The sequence below is a fragment of the Saimiri boliviensis genome, chromosome 15 (assembly GCF_048565385.1).
Source record: "Saimiri boliviensis isolate mSaiBol1 chromosome 15, mSaiBol1.pri, whole genome shotgun sequence".
In the NCBI taxonomy this organism is placed as follows: Eukaryota; Metazoa; Chordata; class Mammalia; order Primates; family Cebidae; genus Saimiri; species Saimiri boliviensis.
Window position 1 is genome coordinate 64,354,647 of NC_133463.1, and position 23,950 is coordinate 64,378,596.

Consider the following 23,950-nt stretch of genomic DNA (forward strand, 5'->3'; position numbering starts at 1 on the left):
TCCTGAAAGAGTGGAACAAGTTCTTACCGAGTGAAGCTTCTGGTAGAGCCCACATGCGTTGCATACATATCCGCCATTTGCATTCTTTCGCCAGAGAGAGGTCTTTGTGGTCAGGCAATTGGCACAAAAAACACCCGAGCCTCTACGCCTCTGAAACAGGGGGAAAAACCAAGGTCAGAGGTGAGTCACATGATCAGTGGAGTTAGACCAAATCAACCCAGGAGTTTTGTCTTTAGACTAGCAACAATGACAGTATAAAACCACACTGCCCATAATGAGGTCAGGTTCAATTGTGTTTAATAGGCACCACTGATTTTCATTATAATTAACCCTACAGTGATGGATGAGGTGTGTGGAACACCAAAGGCTTTTCACAGAAACAGCTTTAACTTTTTGAACTTTGGGTTTTATGACTTTAATGATGGCTCCTAAATGCTGAACCCTAAAATATACCTTTTTAAAGTGTCAAAACAAAAGTAAAAAAGACAGAATATGGCAATATGTTTAATACACTTTGGAAAGGAGGAGCACATGCTAACTGAGCTTTAAAATGCAGTCAAGTTTGGGACAAATGTAAACCATTTAAAATCAAACTTGATTTGTGTGTTTTTGTATGTCATTCATGTAAGGTAAGTATTAAGAGAATATAAGACACTCAATTCTGGTCTTTCATTTGCAAATTGTAAAACCTGAAAGATTCCTCTGTTCCTCAAACCTGAGAGGGTTTTAGAAACTTCAGTCAACTAAAAGTACAGTATTACTAATGAGAACTCTTATGAGATACCTACTTAAGTTAGGCAACATAGACTCTTCAATGGCTATTTATTTTATCTGACTTCGACTTGGAAATCACAAGGGTTTCTGAATGCAAATTGATTCTAGTGGCCTGAGTTCTGTAATCAACAAATTCAAAAATAACCTAAGAATATTTAAAACTAGATAATTGGTATTGCTTGTTCCATTCTTGCTATCAAGTAATGATTCCATTAAACTTCTCATTTAAACAAAAGTCAGGCTGTGTTTGTAGGCACAAATACTAACAGGCAGGAAATGGAATTCTCTTGCTGACAAAAAAAAAAAAAAAAAAAAAAATCCTGAATTGCAGTTCAGCTCTCCTTTCTCTACGAAGCAAAGCCTTTAATGATAAAATATGCATGTTAGATAAGGAGTGGAAAAAGTCTTGCTGGAACCTAATTTTATTATAAATTAAATATTACAAATGCTGTAAGTCAAAATTTCAGGGATTCATAAAATTTAGGCAATTTATTTAACTCAAATCCATACTGTAGAAGCGTGGTATCCCTGCCAAGAAAATACAATGGTTATAATTGTACTCTGATACATTTCAAATGGAAAGCTTTCTGCAGACATAATTTTGGCTTCAAGACTGGAACACTTTCTTGGCATTGAAAGGGCATTTGATTCATCGGGTGTTTCACAATGTATCACTAAAAAGACCTGGTGAGCAGCCAGTTCCCTATAGGGTAATTTTTCCATCCAGATGCAAGTGCTATCAGAGGCTCTCGTCAGCTAAACTAATTATGATCTTGCAATTGCTGATGCCTGCTCACTCTAACATTCGACATCCACCATTAATCATCAATACAAGGAAAATGAATGAAACGTAAAGAAATGAGGGCTGGTAAGCTGCACAGCCATAAAAATCTGAAATGAGAGCAATAACTTAACAAGATTGGGGGAATGTTTTCAGTGAGCACAAAGTCAGGCTAACAATTACCCTTTTAAACCAAGAACACGATTTCATTAGTGTAGCAGGTTGTGCTACTTTAGGTGATGTAATAAAAACTAGATTTTCAAAGATAATCTCTGCCTCCCCTTTATCTCTCCCTCTACCCCACCCAACTCTGAACCAGGAATGTATTTTGAGTTTCTAAGTCTCAGTAACAGCAATAACAAATGTTGGGTGTCAGTCTGCAAGTCTCAATGAGGGCCTACTGAAAAAGCAGACTGCTGCTTCCACGTAAATCAATACAATATTAGAAGTTGTGTTTATCAAACAATTTGGGGACTCCCTTTATCCAAAGTAAGCTGGGGAGCCTAGTTAGGTTATAATTGTGAAACTTTCCTGAGGCTATCCTGTCATTTTCCTAGATCTAAATAACATGTTTGCAAATAAACACCAACTTGATCCACGCAAGGGCAATGCAAATGCCCATTTGGAAACTAACCCACATATATGGCTGAGACTCAAATGTGAATGTGTAACCATTCACTCCAGCCTGCTTTTCTTTCCTTATGCCCTGGGTGCTTGATACACCATGCCAAAGTGGGTGTAATCCTGATTTCAGTGAGTGTTTCAACCCTTGCACAATTTGATGCTTAATTCTCTTGCAAAGAAAATGCCTTTCATTAGTTAAAGGGAAAATCCTGCAATTACAGCACTAGTTTCCAAAAGCATAGTTTGCTTTAAAAGCAGCACTTAGACTACAATATAGTTTGCTATATTTTAGGTAAACCATATCACATTTTAAATATATCAGGAGTACTTTGAATACACTTGTTCAGAGTCAGCAGAGCATGGAGGTTAATAATCAGATTTAGGTGGCAGAACACTTGTATTCAAAACCTGTCTTTGCCATTTGCCAGGTACAACACTGGGCAAGGCACTTAACCTTTCTATGCTTGATCTTAGCCAAAAGGCCGAGAAGCGATCGCACTTAACCTTTCAATGCTTAAAGTTCTCCAATCTTTACAGCTACTGCGATTCTTAGGTGGATTAATAGATGCAATTAAAACAGTGCCAGGGATGTAGTAAGTGCTCAAATCCTGTTTGTCAAGAGGATTCAATTGTGATTTCTTTTGTATGAGAAAAACATTTTGTTACTTTTCTTTTCAGCCCTTGAATCTTGTTATTGAACATTTGAGAGATGCTTAAAAACATATGGTTGGGCATTGTTAAATATATTTCTTTCATACCAATCTTATCAAATATGAGAATGGAAAGTTGAGTCAGAGTGAAATATCTAGGTGTTCACACCTAGAATTCAATAGGAGCATGCTTGCATGGGGGTGGAGAGGCAGAGGCAGGTGAGAAATTTTTCACATATGAAGTTACCTCCCATCTAAACAAATTCAGTACTTTCATAAGCCTTGTGGAGACTTATTTTGGTGCAATTGAAATTTCTAGAAGCATCAGAGAAGGTGGGAGAAGTGGATAGTGTCCTGAGCTATGTCACTACAGAACTACATCTTTCTAAAACACCATACGGATGCGAGCCCTGACCTGGTCACACTGTGTACAGTGTAACCTGGCAGAACACAATAAGAGATATCCTTTGAAATCATCAACATCCTTAGCCCAATCAAGGCCAGGGAAGGGGCCTGTTACCAAAGGAATGCGTAGGTGAAGACTCCCCCGCCCTATTTTCAAAGAAAAGCTTGGATTTAACTTAAAGAAAAAGAAAAGCACTAATGACCTTATTTCATTCATACTTTCTCTTGCATGGCAGTTTTAAAATACTTTGTCACTCTCCTTTGCAGTTAGCTTATTAAGGACAGAAATCCTATTTCCTAACTGTCATTGAATAGTCTAAGGAATAAGCACCTAGGACAGTGCTCTGTTAGGCTAAACATTAAGAAAGTAGAAAATAAGCCTGCCTGCTATTATTTCTATCATTATTTTTAGAAAAAAATATTTTAGGAAGAAAAGCAGTGTTTCTTTTTTAAAAAAAAAATCCCTTTTAAATGTGTTCCATTCAGGCTGACAAATTAATCTGGAGTTGGACAGAGGTGGCTGATGATGTTGTAGAAACACAATCAAGAAAATTCATTGTCCACGCCTACATTCCACATTTTTGTTGTTGTTATTGTTTTTTGTTTGTTTGTTTTGTTTTGTTTTGTTTTTTTGAGAAGGAGTGTTGCTCTGTTGCCTAGGCTGGAGGGTAGTGGCATGATCTTGGCTCACTGCAACTTCCACCTCCCAGGTTCAAGTGACTCTCCTGCCTCAGCCTCCTGAGTAGCCGGGATTACAGGCACCAGCCACCATGCTTTACATATGTGAATCTTCCCTCAGTCTGGGAGGAGAGTAAGATTTGTGCTATATTTCCCCTCAGGAATGCCAGGTGGCGTTATCTGCTAGCCACTTATTCCTATCCCTTTTCTCTCCCAGCACTGATCTTATTCATATAACCCATAATTTTCCCCTTTCCCGCACAAGGCGATGGAGGTACAAATTATTATCTCTTAAGATAGCTTGTGGAAAAATGAGAAATTTATTATTTAAACATACACAGGATCCAACTCCTGATCCACCTGCCTCGGCCTCCCAAAATGCTTGGATGACAGGTGTGAGCCACCACACCCAGTCCCACATGTATTTTTGAGAAGGAGCTGATCCCAAGTACTTGCTAGGTGCTGGGGGTACTAGGTAAGGTAAAACAAGGCTCAAGCTCTCTTTTATCTATATTATTATAGTCACAAATTGCTGGTGGTTCTAAATGTGTCTGTGTATGTTTAAATAACAAATTTCTCCTTTTTCCACAAGCTGTCTTAAGAGAGAATAATTTGTACCTCCATCACCTTGTGCAAGAAAGGGGAAAATTATGGGTTATATGGATAAGATCAGTGCTAGGAGAGAAAAAGGATAGGAATAAGTGGCTAGCAGATAACGCCAACTGGCATTCCTGAGGGGAAATATAGCACAAATCTTACTCTCCTCCAAGACTGAGGGAAGACTCACACATGTAAAGCCACAAAGAGTAGTGGCAGTCTCAGTCCCGAAACTTCTCTAAGTTCACCTTCCACATCTATGTGGCTTCAACAGAGGGCAAGAGTGAAGGGGAATTGCCCGAAAACCCAAATCTACATAAATCAACTCAACAAAAATTTCTACAGACAAAACTCTGGAATCAACAGTTCAAGAAAATGATTGTTTGCTTCTCTTTTAATGCTTTGACTAGTAAAATTTAGGCTGCATTTGTGTTGTCTCCAGGCCATTTCCATTGGCTGATAATTTCCGATGCAAAAACGGATAAATAATGGTACCAGCAGTTAACTGCAAGTTTTGAAGCCAGTGACTGGCCTGGCAAGTGCTTTTCAGTGCTAATGGGGATGTGTTTTGAGCACTTGTTCTCTTTCGATATTTCAAACATTATAGCCACAATACTGATTTTCGTAACAGCAATGTAGGTGATAGATTTGAACAATTATCTATGCCTGGATTTGAAATAGAGAATGACGTACCTATCTTTTAATATAAATACACTTTAAATCCAATGTAATTTTTTCTTCCCCTTTAGCATAAGCCAAGAAGTATAATGACTAAGTATTTAAAATAGAACAAAACACAACATCTTTCATCTTTAGGTTTACGGCTAACACCAACATGAGGGTCACAATAGTTGAAATTTTTTCTAAGCTTTCAAGTTTTGCTTTTTGGGAGACTGAAATCCTCAGTCAACTATATACTATTGACAAATAGCTGAGCCTTGGCATATGTGTTAGGAAACACAAATATGACTTAAGAATATTTTTTTGAAATTTTAAATTGGTTCAGCTGTTTTATTCCTTCTTTTATTTTATTATTTGAAGATCAACCAAATATAGAAATATTTAAGGTTTCCATATCTCCAAATTTTAAGAAAGAATTTCATCTGATTAATATAAAGTAAATCTGATTGAATGATTTATTCAAGTGGCTTAACATGTACAGACATGGATATTCATCTCTAAGATGTTAAAAGTTTCCATTGGTGAAGAAATTTGTGAAGAAATGATCTTTTATAATAATTTTCAATGAATAAGAACCATACTGAAACCATGTAATTACATAACAAGCCTTGATAGGCAGAATATTTACTCATATTTTTTATGGTTTTATATCTTAGCCATTTTAAATTGAATCAATCTGAAATTTGATTTACGTAATATTAGTCTGAATATACCTCAAATATTTTTAACTCTTTAAATATTTTCTGTGTTTATTATATCAAAAATTATTTGCAATGTTCATTTTAGCAAATGCATAGATGTTTATGAGAGAAACTTCTGGTACGATTTCACAGTAATACAGTTTCAGTGGTAAATTAATTCGATGAAGTTCTGAGAGTAATTAATGAGTGTCCACCATGTGCCTGGCTCTGTGCTATAAGCCAGGGTCACACCATAAGACAAACATGGTCTGTAATCGTGCAGATTTTCCAGTGGAATCTGCTAAAACTTACCAAGTGTGGAGTTAAAGTAACACAAACAGAAATTGTTCATAAACATTGACCATTGAAATCATGTGAATTACATGGACACTTTTCTGAAGATACCAAAGTGTTTCCCATTTATAAATCTCATTTAAAGGCTAAAAGTTGCCTAACAAGAGGGCTTACTTTCTGTGCTCCTTTGTAAAAATGTGTAATAGTTTTAGTCATTTCAGAGACAAATTAATACTTTCTTATTTTCTCATTAGTAATAACATTCTATCAATCACATTGTTCTATTAACTACCAGTAGAGTTGGCATGAGTTAATGTATTCATGACTGTCAGATATATAGTTGATATTCAATAATTGATATTCAATAATTCAATAAATGTTGACTATTATTTTAGTTCTTCTATCATTCACCACTAAGAGACATCAAAGGCTGTGTTCCTGCCCTCTTGCCCTCCAAAGTAACCAGCTATTGACTACACACCAGTAGACCCTATGGAATATACTGAATACAGGAGCTAAATAGATGGTAATTTGTAACAAACACCTTTAGATTAATAAGCAGAATCTTACCAGGAGTACAGGCTGGCCAACAATTGAACAAGAGTAGGGGAAGCATTCTGCCAACAGAAAGCAATAGTTTACAAATATCCTGGCCAACTTTTGTTTTAAATAAAATTGTGAAGAATCCCTTGAAATGGGCTGTACAGCATGTCTATGCCTGCTTTAAAACAGCCCTTTTTGCCCTCAGATTTCTTGCCAGAAAACGGAAGGGACTCTATCAGGTTCAGCCAAGCACCCCTCTTATAATCACCTAAGAGCTTGGAAACAAAACCTGTTTACCCTGCTTATTAAATTCACTTCCTCAACACATCAGCAATGATAATGGAAACCAGTGTAAACTAAACCGACATCTCTGGCTAAGAGAAATAGAACAGTTTTTGTTCCAGGACATGAGGCAGTACGTACTCTAGTAATCATACCTTGCACTGAGATAGGAATGCACCTAAGACTTACCCAACTGACAACGTCGCCACATCGGAAGCTGTCCGATATATCATGCAATGCTACTGTGCTAAACACATTAGCTCCATCTCTTCTGAGATGTAACTGGTGATTCTCAGAGTGAAATAGCAGAAAATCACTATTTCCCCATGTATATCCAACTCTTTATTCATACAGATTATTTCCATCTCAGGATTCTAAAAATTTATCACACAGATATAAAACCTATTACACAGGTCTGGGGACACCATCTCCCTTCTCTCACTAACCCCGTATTTGGTAAAGGAGAAAAGCAAACATCCCCTGTCATAATGAAATTACATAATAGAATCAGAATAGGAAAAACCCAGATTTTTGGAGTTCTAAGCATGCTGTTTCTGTAAGAATGCTCTGCCTTTACAGCAAGTACACATTTAGATAGCTAAAAATATGGTTGAAAATTTATGTCTGCACTGTCTTTTTTTCATTCCATGTGAAAGTCATTATTGTCAAAAGAACTACTCAAGTCTCTCAGTGCTTCTATTTTTGCCATCATGTATCTGTTTTCACCCTTCTTCAGCTACAACAATAGTTGGAAAGTAGCTCTACAGAGACTTTCTACTATGCCAGTGCCAAAATCTGACACTGGAAGGCAAAAAAAAAAATACGTACTAAAAGGCCTTTTGGAGGCACAGTGAAACAATTTTAGCACCTTTTAAACTTCAGTGTGACAGAACAAGAATTGATTCTTTTAATAAATTTACTGCATATTTTATTTATATATTTAATAAGCACATTTATTCTGGGATAGGTTCACATTCTAAAATTAAAAATATCAGTGATGAAGACTTTTCTAGAAAGTCCTGAAGTCCAAAAGTCTCAGCTTCTAGGCATTTAATTAGAGAGTGAAATACAGTTACTAAGATTTCATGTATTATACCTCTCTAGGGCTGCCTTTATAATATATAATATATATTATAACTAATGAATATGTAATGATATAAATTATAATTTATAATATATAATGGCTATTTTGAAAGAAACAGAAAAAAAATAATCAATAATTCTTTTCATATTACCTAACTTAATACTTGGTTTATGAAGTGTTACCACCTTCAAGTCAGTTATATACACTTCAGTGGTTCCTTGGTGGTCCCTCACACTCTTGGGAATCATAACATCTTTTGGTGAAATTTATGACACTGCTCAGAAAAAATAAAGTGTAAAATATTTTACAAATAACTTTATTATGTTCAAAAGCATGTCCCTCACAAAATGTATGCAAAGATTTCCTGTGGATTTCAGTGACCATGGATCCAGAGCCAAAGGTTAAGAATTCCTCACACATATTATCCCAGTTTAGATTTACAGTGAATTACTAGGTACTTACTCTACTTTTATTGATGAAGTATGAAACTGACAATAGTTCTCTGACTTATCTAGCATCAAAAAAGACATTCTGGTCTCTAGGTTGAGACAATAAGACAGGATCACATTCTGAAAAGCATTTGTGGCCAGGCGTGATAGCTCATGCCTGTAATCCCAGTGCTTTGGGAGGCCAAGGGTGGAGGACTGTTTGAGGCCAGAAGCTTGAGATAAACCCAGACAACACAGCAAGAACCTGTCTCTACAAAAAATTAAAAAAAAAAAATTAGTTGGGTGTGGTGGTGGCATGCATCTATAGTCTGAGTTACTCTGGAGGCTGAGGTGGGAGGATGGCTTGAGCCCAGGGGTTGGGGACTGTAGTCAAGTATAATCAGGCTACTGTACCCCAGCCTAGGCAACACAGCAAGATGCTGTCTCTGAAATAGATAAATAGAAAAGTAATTAAATAAAAAGCATTTTGAATCAATTATCTAATAGAATCCTCTTGTTTGACTACTTTTGTCCCTTTTAAAATAATCATCATCGCACATATGTTTGCAGGATACTAGACCTAATCTCATTATCTGGTATCCTCAAAATGATCCTAACAGGCAAGTATTATTATTATTTATTATTATTCCCTTCACTTTATAGATGAGAAAACTGAGGCTTAGAAGCAATTTCCAGTGGCTGAATAGTAGGGCTAAAATACAAACCCAGGTTGACCCGACTTCAAAGTCACAGTTAACCATGTGTCAGGCCTTAGTACTAAAGAGGAGATTGGGGAATTTTTTTTTACCAAAAATATTTTACTGTATGCTGGCCTTAAAGAACCCTTATCTCTTCAAACCAACCAATAACAGCTGATTGAAATTATGCAAGTTTTGAGACACCAGAAAGAAATGAGTCATCCTTGATCAGATATGGCAACGAGCTGTTTTGAGGTCGACAGACACAGTCATAGCCAGAGGAACAGAGCTCTTGGCTGATGGAGAGGCAGTGTTAGGGAAGGGGATGGGTGCCGTACATGTGTTTTGATACTGCTGGGTCAAAAAAATTTAAAAAACGTATGTGAAACAGGTCGCTGCTTAAAAGCAGAAGTTGGTGACACCACTGACTTAGCCTCTCACAGTGCCTGCTACATGGGAGGTTAGCTGCAAATGAGAGTCTCTGTTTGCTTTTGCAGAAGACTTGGCTAGAGTCAGTGCAGGAAAAAATGGTGCTGGGGTTTTGACATGCTCTGTAAACACACATGTTCAGGTAGTAGTTTACCAGATTTCTTTTATATATGTGTATGTTCCAAGGCAGAAACCTTTAGTGATATTTGGTATCACTTTAATTCAAGATTAATTACTGCCAATTATGAAAGATGAGGTTATTTGACCAAATTCTGCAAGAATCAGATAACATAAAAATATTTTAAATAACGTTTGCTTAAAAACTTCCCCACTATTATACAGAAAACCTTATTTTCTTCATCTATCTATGATGTTTAGTATATACTTTTCATATGTGTTATACTGGTACATTTCATCATAGAATGGTAAAGATAAAAATACTCCTAACTCTGAACATTTTTTACAGGCTATCAAATTGAGGATTCAGTACAAGTCAGATGTGAAAATGCAGCCTTTAATCCGCTCAGCAGAAAAATGGCAACCGTGACTTATTTCCATGTAAACAACAAAAACGTGTGGGAACACATGAGTTAACTATATAGAGGTTCAAAACAGTTAAAAGAGTTAATAATAAACTATGAATGCGTCTACAAAGAGACCCTGATACCAAATACGCAATTTGGACTAAATACTTCACAGACTATCTTGGGAATACCTCTGGGACCACGTCATTCTCTCTGACTTTTAGAAATATGGGGAGTGGGGCAGTGGAAATCTAAAGGAAATGAACCCGAATTTCATTTATTTTTGCATCTATAAATTGTTAAACATATAATCTCTCATGTTATTCAATTTTGTATGTCCTCAGGACATGTAAAATCATAGGTATTTACGGACACCTTTGCAATGACTAAAATAAGCACCTATTGCTATGTCATTATTCAAATGAAAGACGTGTCTTTAAATGAAAGATGTGTCTTTAAATAAGAGCTCTGTATCCACTATCTGTGAAACTGAATGTGAGCAGATAATTTCATGATAGAGGTACTTGTGCAGACAGGGAAAACTGGGCTGATTTCTAAAGTTTTAATAACATGATTTTTAGAAGACTACATGGAATTATTAATTTCCTTAACAATAATGATGTAATTTTGTAATAACTGAAATCTTTCACGGGAAAACTACTCCTTCAATAACTCACCCAGTTACACAGGCAAGTCCTGTAATAGGCTGTCCCCACTCCCTGCCCCGTCAAATAGCTCACGTACATGACTTCCTTTTCAATTACCAACTTGTCTGCAGTACCATCTGTAAAAACGAACACATACCTTATGCTGCCAGTTTTTGCTTTTGCACGTCCATTAGTGGGACTGGCTGCAGCTGCTCAAGAAGAAAGCAGTGATTGTCTTTGTTATATACATGTATATATTCCCTCTTCAGTACCACCAGATTAGCTCAAGGTAATATATTGTCTTGGGTAGGAAACTGCACTCATATTAGCCTTACTTGCACCCCGCTCTCTCTGTGATCTGGAGTTTATTAATCACACTATATCGCATACCAAAGAAAGAACTACCTCATTGCATCAAGCATTCTGGAGACTGCCCCCTCAGTCATCCGTACCAAAAGGAACAGTTAAGCTGTTTCTCACTTTGACATTTTGTACATCGAGCAGAGTATCGGGAAACCAAAACTGAGAGCTGGCAGCCCAACTTGAGACACAAAACTCCTGGTGAGTGAGATTTTATTTCATGAAAAGGGCTCTGAAAATATAACACTGTAACTTTTCAACAACTTTATTTTCCCCTGACTCATGTTTATATTCTTTTTCTCTTGGTATTCTTTTTCTTCTTGATGAACACATTAAATTGGTCACATGATCTCAGCAAAAGATGTAAATAAATTATAGCAAGAAATTCCCCACAATTATTTTTAAAGTGATTTTTGTTAAAGAAACGTCATTTCTGCCTATTGTGAAGTAATATAGATTTTTTAAAAGAAAAGAAAAAAATATCAAGCTCGTGAAAATATTTTGAAAAAGAATTCATAGTGTAGCTGAAATTTAAAACATATAAAAAATGAAAAGAAAACAAAAATGCTTAGCTGTGACTTCCCCTTTGCTATTTCACATTTACAGATTTACCCCCAATCTAACAAAACTACTCTTGATCATAAGAGGAACTTTGTGACAATGTACAAACTGAACTTTTGAAGCATTAGAATGTCAGTTTTGCCTTGGCTTTCATATATTGAATTGTCTTAAATCACAAAATGGTTCTACTTTCTCAACATAGGTATAGGAGACAGACAACTGGATTGCAATTATTTACATGTGCAAGTCACACAGGGAATGGAGGCTCTTGAAGGACCTACTTTTTCCTTTAATCTTTATATCATCAGTGCATTGCATATATTAAGCATTTAATTAGTGATAGCTTAATTGAATTGACCTCTAACAGAAAAGATGCTACTGCCACTTTGGATAAACGCTAGTCTTTTAAAATACGTGTGTGTGTGTGTGTGTGTGTGTGTGTGTGTGTATACATACAAGCATTCTGTGATTCAAAGATAATGCTTTAAGCATACCTTTATTCATGAAATATAAAAGACAACCTTTGTTACAGAAACTAGAACTTAGATTGAAAACAGTTTCACTTTTGTGAAATGCGAAGAAAATTAATAAATTCTGGGTCATGTTTAAACTATATATTCTAGGAGAGGAGAGAAAAGGAGCAGTCCCTGTTTGGGCTTCTGAGCAATTTGCAAAATTTGTAGAAATGGCATATGTTGGTGTATGTATATATATGTACATACAAACATATATATACATACATACACTAACATAAATGAATAAATGGAAACATTTTCAGCACTACCATGTAGTGAGATGTCACCAGTTGCTTTTATTTTCATTAATGCAATATATTTTATAAGTGTCACTAAAACACCAACAAAGTTGTTAAGAAATTCCATGAGTTTCTTACATAATTGAGAATAAATATAATTGGTTATATGTTAATTTCATATTTAAAAAACTGAAAAAGAATGAAGGAATAGAATACCTAGGAGAGTGCTGTAAATGTACTCCTAATAATTATTTACTTTAATAGGAGGAAAATAAGACATTGATAACTTACAATTAATTTTTATTGCCAATTTATTTTTATTACTATGTTAGAGTTCTCTCAATTCACATACATACTCAATTAACAAACACAATTATCTATGTGAGACTACAGAATGCCATGCTTGATATATATGAGGTATTCAGAGATCATTAAATTTCTCCTTTGTCTCTTAATTTTAGAAGAGATTGAATAATTCAACAGATATTAGATTTTGGAAGACACTGAAAACTGAACATACTTTTGGCACTTATATACAAGTATGTAAGTCGACATGTATGTTATCGTGCATATACACAAAACTTCTACAAAGGGCTTCATATTTATTTTTACAACATGAGCAAACATATGAATGGTGATCCTAAAACTCCCTTATATAAGAAACTGTCTTTTAAAAAGTTTATTACATCAATTGCCCATTTAAAAATACATGAATACATCTCTCCTCTTTTTCCTATTCTCTGTTTTTGACTACATTCCTAAAGACATTTAAGAATTACATTACATAACTCTGTTTGGTGGTGACTTCCTCCATTTTAAAGATGCTTCTCACACAAAAGCTAAGTTGAAATTTGGGGAAGGAATCTGCGTCCTTTAAAACTTTCTAGAACACAAACAAATGCTTTGTAGACCACATCCTCTCATGCATGTTCTATTACACATTTCTAGCTGCAGTTAGTTTTCTTCTTCCCTATAGTGTAGCCAGATATATTACATATACAAAATGCAAAAATAGACATTTGATTCCTCGATTATAAATAAAGTTGATTCACTTGGGTTTATACAGACCCAGACATTGAAACATTGCTAATTTTGAATAAATTCTGGGTGATAGCTGCATATTTATATCCACAAATTTTATTCCATTTGGAATCTAACACTGGCAATTTTATAACTATATATGTGTGCATATATAGTTAAATACACACACATAAACATACATTTATAATATGCATATGCATATGCACATATATTCATTACCTTTAAAAAAAAGTGCCTTCAAGGTCCTCTAGTTTAATATATTTTAAAAATTCAGGGGTTAATGCTCTTATCTTTTAAAAATATCAACTTGAAAAAATGGAAGTCATACTTCTCTCCCAAGATAAGAAACTATAACTGACTTAAAAGATATATATTTTATTACTAAAATATATATTAAAATATAATGGCAGAATTGGTAAGTTAATGAAACTTAAGGAACAAGCAGGTAGCATTTAATGAAGATTTAATTTATACATAATTTTAAACACAGGCAGATACTACATGCTCCAAAATTTTTACACTCTCTGAAGGAAATATTAAGTGGCTAGATCTGACTTAGGTCATCCTCTTTCCACCAACTGTATATTAGTTATTTGATCTATGATTTTATTTAAAAGTCTACAATTTTATTTAAATAACCTGTGTACATATACACACATACACTAAATGTGTTTGTGAATACAGATGTACGTAATTTTTATTTATATTTTTAAACATTTATTTTTTAAATGCATTCCAAACGGAAGCAGTAATTCAAAAATAAACAGAATGGACTGATTAATATCAAACTAACATTGAGCTCAATTCACATTAAAAAAAATTTAGGTACAGAAAAGTGTGCCTTATATATAAAAGCAATAACTTTTAAAGAAGTAGAAAATCATCATTAGCAGAGGTTTAGTTAATTAGTCAATCTAGTGCAGGATTTTTATGTGTGTAAGTTTACAAATTTCGGAAAATGACCAAATTATTCCACTTATCTCATTAACTTGACCCCTTTCAGGATTTGACCTTCCTAATAGATTTGTTTTATAAGATATGACATTGTGAACAGCTGTGCTATTCTTTCTTGAACTTGAGATTTTTTTTTTAATGATGAAAATAGACTGAATTTACTAACACATGTATTCTGTGGTAACAGTGGAGGAAACAAAGAATCAGAAATGGAAAAATAATGTCAGTTCCTATCTCAGCAAGTCATTCTGAAACTCAGAGAAGACACTCAAGTATTACAAACATTTGTGGACAGTTAAATAAATGATATAGAAAGAATTTGAAAATATCACCATAAAGTTTGTTAATATAAAGAGGTATGATTGTTAAAATGGGAAAGCAATGGGGATCAGAGCATTTGAATATTCTGATTTTTAAACTTCCAGTCACAGAGTGGATGCCATTTTACACCCACTGGAAACTCCAAAATGTTTGGTCTGATTAGCAAGTCCCTCTCCAGGTTTTTACTTTTGAAAAAAAATATATATATAAATCAGGATTAAGACAGTCAATTTCAAGGGAAAAATTCTCTAAGTTTCTTACAGAACACAAGAACTTGCAGGCATATTGGAAATTTTAATATATCCTAACAATATCTCTAGATAAATAAATAATATTTAGTACTGCAACTAAATGAGATTTAGTTTGATTTAATCTGAATTCTGGTTTTATTCAGAATTCTCTTAACGACAAAAGCAGTACTGTATTTATAAATGAAGGACAAAGGGAGAAAACAAATGTTTAAGTCATGATTTCTACCCCTACTCAATTCCATATCAAGTTTAATCTTGTAGAGGTAGTTGTGTTTAAGTGTTATTATTCTACGTTGGCTCCACAAGGCTTCTTGACTTATAATGTAAGAAAGCACTTCAGACAAGTAATAAATTGTAGCACAGTACTAAACGTACATATGAAAGTTATTGTTAGTTTCAATTACACTCTTAATGCTTTAATTACATTTATCTGATTACTGCTTCTGATAGGTCCACCATTTTCCAACATCCCAAACATACTGTTCTTTTTACAAGAGGTGGAGGCATTTGCCCAGGAAAAAATCAGACAACTTTATTTCCAGTGTCTCTGGGATAATTGTTACCTTTCTCCTTTTCAACTTTAGAAGAAAGCAGTGTCTATTTTGCTCAGAGCATCTGTTTAAAGCACCTGCTGTCAGAATCTTTTCACCCTGAGTAGATTTAAGATTATTTAAAAATGATGTTTGTATCAAACTAAGCTTTCTATGGCTGTTAATAAGTGAGCATGGAAAATGTTCATACACAGCATGATAATTAAGCCAGGGGACATATATTCAGACTCACCTTTCTGGGTATGTATATACATAAACATGTATTTTACACAAGTGATTACAAATGGTTTGACTTAATACAAAAAATTAGACAAATCTTTTACGTAGATTGTAACATCTGTTGGTAGTCTGAGGTATAATAACAGTTATTAAAATACTTGGCCTTATGTTTATAGATCTGAAAATTATATTTCAAAACAAATACATTCTGAAAACAATATTCATTTAAAACAGAGAGACTTCTGGAAGTTGATCCATGCTATTAACTTTATTTTGCTATGCAATATGTTATTGTAATATAATTCCTGAATATTAGTGAAGAGGTTTTACTTTAATATTCTAAGAAAATCATTTACATCAAATGACTGTAACAACAACAATATCCCTACATTTTGTATAAAGTTACCCTTATCACTTAACATTCATAAAATTGATTAAAATCAATATTCAGAAAATATTTTTTTGAGTTCCTGGCTTAAATTATTGGAATTCCTTCTTTTATTAGAGAAATAGTAATTTTTAACTTGGCAATATTGGTGTAATTTGCCCTTGGACTTACAGTTAAAATGCATGTTGGCTCTAGCCATAAACATTGGTTTCTTTTAGCTGCCTTCTAAGTTGATTTAGATTTTCCATAGCAACGAATGCACAGTATTCTCTGCCCCTTTATTTCTTTGAATGCTTATAACCTGTTGAAATTTTCTTGGCTTGTAGAGGGAGCAGACAGGAAAGTAATAAACTTATAACCCAAATGCCTCATATTTAATCAATAAGGAAGAGTTTTATCCTTTAGGAATTTACTACCTTATACACTCTGCCTCCTCTTCTCTTTTAGGAAAAGAGACTGCTTCCCACAAAATCCAAAACCTTTCATCACTATAACACATCAAAGAACATAAGAAACATGCTCTTATTTTCTTATTTATTACAAATTACTGATCTATTAACACCTTTTAACACAAGCACTAACTAGTTTATATTAAACAAAGATGACAAAGCCTCTGAGTTTATACTTATATTTCTACTTCTAAAGCTTCTCAGTGGTTTATATTCAGAATATTTATTATATTCTCCATCAATCAATTTATTGACTTATCTAGCTAGCTAGCTACTGAAGTTCTCACAGTAACAGAAGATCTACTTTCCTGGACATCAATCTGATTTCAGGAAAGAGGCAAACTTAATTAGAGTAATGTTGATGAATAAGGCAGCAGAACAACCTTGGTAGAAACCAAGGGTGATATTGAAATATATAACCATCAATATGGCATGGGCACTGACTGATCAAAATCAGAACCAGCGCTGGCTGCAGTGTAGGAAGAGAATTCTAAAGGCTCTCCATTAGACACATGCTATCCCTTTACTGCTGGATGGCAGCAGTTCCCACAAGGTCCTCAGGGAAGAGATGGGGTTCTCTGGGCTTGCAGGATGCAAGGGGACTCAGGGTGGGCTAGTTCATAGGAATTGAAGTGAACTGACTGGGTTCAATATGATCTCCTGTAGACTCACTTTAAGTAAAAATCAGAGTAATTAACAAAGCAATGGTGTGATCTCATGGCTTAGAAACTAGTTAGAGACCAGCCTGACCAACATGGAGAAACCCTGTCTCTACTAAAAATACAAAATTAGCTGGGTGTGGTGGCGCATGCCTGTAATCCCAGCTTCTTGGGAGGCTGAGGCAGGAGAATTGCTTGAACCGGGGAGGCAGAGGTTGCAATGAGCCAAGATCGCACCATTGCACTCCAGCCTGGGCAAGAAGAGTGAAACTCTGTCTCAAAACACAAAACAAACAAAAAAGAAACTAGTGCTGATCATTACTCTAGAGAGTTACTACAATATTCTTTCCAAAGTCAGCAAAACCAGAATAAATTAGCAGCTTCCTCAGGTGGTGGGTTTGAAAGTCTACACTCACTTGGTATAAGTTCTGGTATGTTTATTTATAAACGTCTTATTACTTTAAATTATCGCCTCATGTAAGAAAAGTCCAGTGCCTTTGAAGTGTTTATAATTTTGAGGGGAAGTAAGCATGAAGCAATGAAGAGAACAGTGCAAGAAAGCAGACATATCTCAATCCTAGGATTTTTACAATTCTTATACTTCTAAATGCTACAACGCACCAGAAATGAGACACACACACACACACGCACGCACAGACACACACTCAGCTAAGGAGCCCATGCAAGTGGTGAGACTTAAATAAGCCTTTAATCATTACTCATAACTGTATCTTTTAGTTTTCTTCAGTTGTTTGTGGCAGAAAATACATTCAAATTGTATGAATATGAAGGACATTTTCTGACTCATGCAACTGAAAATCTGGGAAAAACTCTGATGTTAGGCATATTTTGGCCAGGATTCAAGTGATACCTTGAGAGCACCATTTTTTTCCTCTAGAATATGCTTCCTCCACACAGACCCCATTCTCTCTTAGACAGGACTGAATGGTAAAATGGCCACATTTCTAGTGTCTTATGCTCTTCTGAACAAGTCAGATGGAAAATATTAAGTGCACTTTCTTGAGAGGTCAAACCAGTGTTTTCATTGGTTTGTTGGGAAAACTTGGGTCATGTCTCTGTCCCACCGTGGCCAGGTGAATAGAATTCCCACATTGGCTCTGGTGTATAGCAGTTCTAAAACTTAACTATTGTTATTATCTTAGAGACAGGAGTATTGCCATGCTGCCCAGGCTAGCCTTAAACTTCTGCTCTCAAAAGATCCTCCTGCCTCAGCTTCCCAAGTAGCAAGACTATGGTGTGTACCACTTCACTTGGCTAAGTTTCTCAAACCCTATCTGTGTTACAAATTATCCTGGGATTTGTCAAAATGCAGATTTTGTTTAATAGCTCTGGGACAGGATCTGAGATATGGCATTTCTAGTAAGCTCCCAGTTTGAGTGACAAGGATGTAAGGCACACAATTTGGTTCTGAATCTAGGGCAAAATCAGCTTTATTTGAACTAGATGAAATAAAAATGAAAGAGTGGTCGGTTCTTAAGAGAAAATAAAGGAATGGTACCAGAAGTGAAGCAGTAAAAAATAAAAAAAATAATAATAAAATCAATACATTTCATAGACACAAATGTATACATATTTTTTAATCTTCTACATGTTATCTGTCCAAAAGAGGAGGCTTTTATAAGCAGAGCATCTGATAGTACTGCTGATCACACTTGAGTGGTCCATCCGTGCCATCTAGTATTTACTTTGGTTTGAACAACCCTTGAAAGAGTCCATCATTATCTACACTTCTCATGTAACTGTTTTCACAAAATGGATCCATGATATTCTCTTTTATTTTTTTCCAAAAGCCACACCATGAGGAAGTAGCATAGTGGTCACTATACTGCTGAAGAATCTGTTTAGAAGAACTTGGCAAACCTTTATGTGCACAAAAAGCAGGGATACCCCTATGACAGGTGCCATGGTCCACTATTTGAGATGCCATCAATGCCATTTCCTTAGTTCACAATGAACATAGAGGATACGTTGGAAGGTTCACAATAAAAACCCTTGTGGCCCGCTCACATGAGAATTCTCCTGAAAGTTTATCTGTACTTGAAAGGCTACTAGAGCTTTTCAGTTGTCACAATGATGACAAAGGTAGCATCAGATTCTCTTCTGAATGCATTTATTTACTATCCTGGGTCAAATATCAAAAAGCATTTAATGGGCTAATAATTGTTCCCATTGGTCATAAGTCAAAAAATAAGTAATTGACAAAAGTCTCATCCTTATCTTTCAGAAAGGCTGACTGTCTACATGAACAAGAAGGAAGTTTTGCAATCCTTTACATGAAGTAGCTAAATAGGATTGGAAGGAGGGGAGAATGTCTTCTTTCCAGTACTATGTCTAGCCCTATCTCATATTATTATAAATATTAAATTTACTATTAATTTCAACTTTTGCTGTCTTCACATCCTTAAGGAGTTGGTATGCTCCTGTTTTGGTTTTTCTGGCGTACAGGTCAGAGTCATGGAGAACATGAGACTACTTTCCATTTTCTTTCTCCAGAAAAGAAAAGCCATGAGTTTCATTGTCTTCTATGAGCCAAAGGCATCTTATAATCTAGCAGTGAATTTCATAGGTGTTTTATGAGGTTATTAAGGCTAAAATACCAAAACATGGCATTTTTTCTACATCTAAATGAAAGCAAGTCAGTATCATCAAATATGCACAAGAGTCAAATTTAAAAAAAAAAAAAAAAGGAAACTGCAAGGTTCACTTACTCCCTAAAGCATACAAATTTAGTACTATATAGTTTTATAGGCACAGGGCTGCATAAGCACCGAGGCCATGGCACACTAAATGATACAATCCTGTGATATCTATCTGTAATATATTCATTTATTCATTCATTCATTTCGAATGCTATTCATTGAGTATCTGCCCTGTGCCCAGCACCATGTTGGATGCTCTACATGTAAAAGGCATAACTAGACACATAACAGTAAAAAACATGACACAAGGTCTCAAGTTGTTCAGCAATGATCAGGGAAGCCACATAAGCAAAGACCTGATAGGTGCTCTAATGAAGTCATTTTCTAGGTTCTGCTCCAGGGGAAAATAGAAGAAGAGCAAGCTGATGAAGGGTCATGAACATGATGCACATAGAATGCCTTCAACCCTGTCACTCACATGGGTGTACTCAGTAACCTAGTTTACTCCTTCTTACTTTATATATTTATATACAGGGAGGTGGGAATCAGAGAGTATAAACAACAAATGATCTCTGATGTCCCTTCCAGCTCTAGGATTTAGATCTTTCTCCAGATGGGCTAGAGTAACCTCACTGGCTTTGAGATTCACATTTTCTGCCTCCCTCCCTCCCTGTCCCTGCCCCTCCTGCCTTCCTTCTCTCTCTCCTTTCCTTCTTCCATTCCTCTTTTCTGCTTTATTTCATTCATTTTCAATTTATCATTTACAGACTCCTCACGTTCCAGTCATCATGTGCTGAAATTCTAAGGAAAATTGTAAATTCACAGTAAAGCAAGCATTAGATTTACTTCTTTTGCTAGGCTTCAAAAATAAAGCATGTGAGGCGCACAGATGATGAGGACCTTGCTGACTTCAGTCATGCATTTTTCTATAAATCAGCATGGAGGCTATTCACCTGTTCTATCCCTAGGACATGGGACAGAGGCAGTAATTCTTACAGGATAGTGATTTTTCATTTCATGGCACAGCATAGTGAGAAGTGCACAGGGCTGAGAGTTTTTAGATCCACACTCTAGTGTGGTCATACCTCGGACTATTTATTGACTAGAACAAGTTAATTGATTCTTTCTTTCGTAATTTATACCTGCTTTAGAAAAGGGGTGGTATGATCTCTGTACTGCCATATACAGTGATGCTATAAAGATAACAATTAGAACTTGTGAAATAGACATGAAAGTAAAAATCATGTTACAAAGTCAAGGGATTTAAATGATTACATGGCCAGACACTAAGCTAGTTGACATGACAAAGACAAACACAGCAAAGTCATTACGGAGTCAATTGTTTTTCAACTGGCCTGTAAGTTATTTTCCATACTACCCTTTAGGACAAATGTGGTTAACTATGTAATGTTCTTCAGGCTTTTACAAAGTTTATTTTTAAAGTAAATCACTGGTAAAACTAAAATTTATTTTAATAGTGAAAAAGTTATATTTAAAGAGCACAGTTTTTCCTCATTAGCCACAGGGGACATTTTGTACCCTGTTTACGTTATTATTAGCACTTTGCAGCTAACAAGCAACTTTTGAATACTGTTCTGTAACAGCTGTAAAACTAAACCTTCCAGCCGTTTGTCCCTTCTGCTGAATATCCAGAAATGCAGTGTTTGACATGCAAGAACATCACCCTAACTTCCTTTAAACTGAGAAAGCTCAGGATGGTAGAAAAGGAATTGAATCAACAAGAATCCTCTCCCTTACTGTATACAGTGTCTCACTCTCTGATTAGAGCCCATGGCACATTGTGGAGAGAGCAACAGCTGTTTTCTGTCTTTTCATTCCCTTCTCCTATTAACGTTATTTCAATTGTGTTATGGGCTGCACTTTAGATCTAAAAAGAAACATTTAGTTTTATTTGAATGCTTAAATGATTAATGACCCTCTAGTGCAGTTGTCCTCTCATAATTGCCACAGAGTATGCTGCAATTTACTTTAAAAATCCAGAGCTCTGTGTACTGTGGAAAAGCAAACGCTAGCTTGGGAATTGGTCACAATGTCGAAAATTCATTTTTTAAAATGCATTTATTTCCTAGTCATCTATGTGGGTGATCTGTTAAATTTTTATGTACACCAAGTCAAAGAAAAGCCTGAAAAACGTATTCTGGAAGAACCAAGATATTGCCACATTTGTGACTTAACAGCTAGGTGCATGCCTGAAAAGCAGAAAATGTAAGGAGAGGAATTTCTTCCTATTCTTCACACCAACAGGAAGACTGACTGGCTGAGACAAGCCTTCGTGTTCTTCAAAAGGAATTCTTGCATTTCATCTGAGAGCAGCACACAGCTGTACACTGAATGGGAAGGAAGTAGTTATGTGCTCCCATCATGTAATCAGGAAAAGGTGCCTGTAAGTCGTAACAGGACCATGTGAGTCTTGCTTTCTTCTTTTTTATACAGGTAAAATCCTCAGATCCCAGTGAAAAGACAGCAGCCTCCGTAAAATATCTAACTCCTAAAAATATAGATGTTTACGTTCCTATAATGGAAAATGTCCTGGTGTTTTTCCTTGCCAAGGTTTCAGCAATAAGTCTTACAATAAATTTGTGTTGCTCTCCTTTCTTTTTATAAAATACAAAATACGTTAGAGAATAAAGACTCCAAGGAATTTGTGGAGTACATACAATAAGACATATGAAGAATGGGAAGCAGGATGAAAACTGACATTATCAAACCACAGTGCCTGAAAGTTACCTAGATAGTACTGTTATTTTGTTACGTTTTTCTTTTTAAGTCCTCTGGCTAAAATGTTTTCTGACTTTTGTCTTGGCCAATTTTGGGCCACATTGAATGTTAAATAAACTATTATTTAATCAAATACAGGCATATTAGTCTCACTCCTGCTGACAACTTCAATTAGAATATTTTTTCTTTGTTAAAAAAAAAAAAAACCCTCATGATCTTTAAACTGTTAAGGCCTCTGAACAACATCTGGTAACAATTTTTGATATATCCAACCATCAAACTTCTATCTCCATGAAGTGGTTTATCCAAGATTTGTTTTAATTAGCCCGCCTTTCTAGCTTCACATGGCTTTCAAAAGGCAGAATCACTCAGATGTTTAAAGCTGTAAACTTACTGAGAGGTTCAGAGGCTGTAATTAGAGCTTCGCTAAGGTGGACTATTTTTGTTTATTAGCCAGATAGCTAGGTTAATTCAGTTGCCTTTTAAACAAGGATAATAAACTATTTCTAATTTTAGCACATGGGTTTTTAATTTTATAAAACTTATGGCTGCTCTTAACACCTTATACTACTCATATCAAAAATAGTTTTGGTGCAACCTTTTCTTAGAGTAGCTCACATACGAAATACACATTTCTATACTTGGCCAAGCTCAGTTCAGTTCTGAAAGTTTTCCATTTAAGCTGAATTTACAGAAGACAAGATCAGGAAGAGTAGCATATAGTTGAACAATCGGTGTAAAAATTAAATCTATTTGCAGATTCCTTTTCATAAAGAATCTCCCTGCCTTCAACCATAGATTCTGTTAGATGCTGTATTAGTAAGAAATTATGCTTATTTTAGGTGTTCATTTTGTAATATATTTGCCTCTATATAAACTTTTGGGAGTATAAAAATCTCCACTCATTTACTTGCATCGCAGGCACAGATTAAAGGCAAAAAGTAATGTGGAAACTTAAACTATTTATTTTATGAGGTAACTATTTTAAAATCCACTGGGAAAATAATGAAAAATGGCCTCATTATCCCTCTTTTTTGGTGAACCAGTCTTTATTCTACCAAGATAGGTCTCCCAATTGAGAGTGTGTGTGTGTGTGTGTGTGTGTGTGTGTGTGTGTGTGTGTGTGTGTGTTTGAGGTGGGATGGTAGCCTGTGGCTTTTCTCCACAAGTTTTTGATGTTATTCCCTTTGAAGCACTAGCACAACTTTATAGTTTTTTATTATTACAAAACTTCTTCACAAATA

The 23,950-nt window shown here is 35.3% G+C and overlaps 1 protein-coding gene across 12 annotated transcripts in view; it reads right to left on the reverse strand.

Moving 5' to 3' along the window:
• The window catches only part of TRPS1 (transcriptional repressor GATA binding 1), a 259,287-nt gene that overhangs the window by 9,739 nt on the left and 225,598 nt on the right, over nucleotides 1-23,950 (reverse strand). For all 12 annotated transcript variants that reach the window (XM_074387076.1, XM_039464616.2, XM_074387073.1 and 9 more), the window contains one exon: nucleotides 28-150. In XM_074387076.1, coding sequence (XP_074243177.1) covers nucleotides 28-150 — 123 coding nt within the window. The remainder of the gene's footprint in view (nucleotides 1-27; nucleotides 151-23,950) is intronic.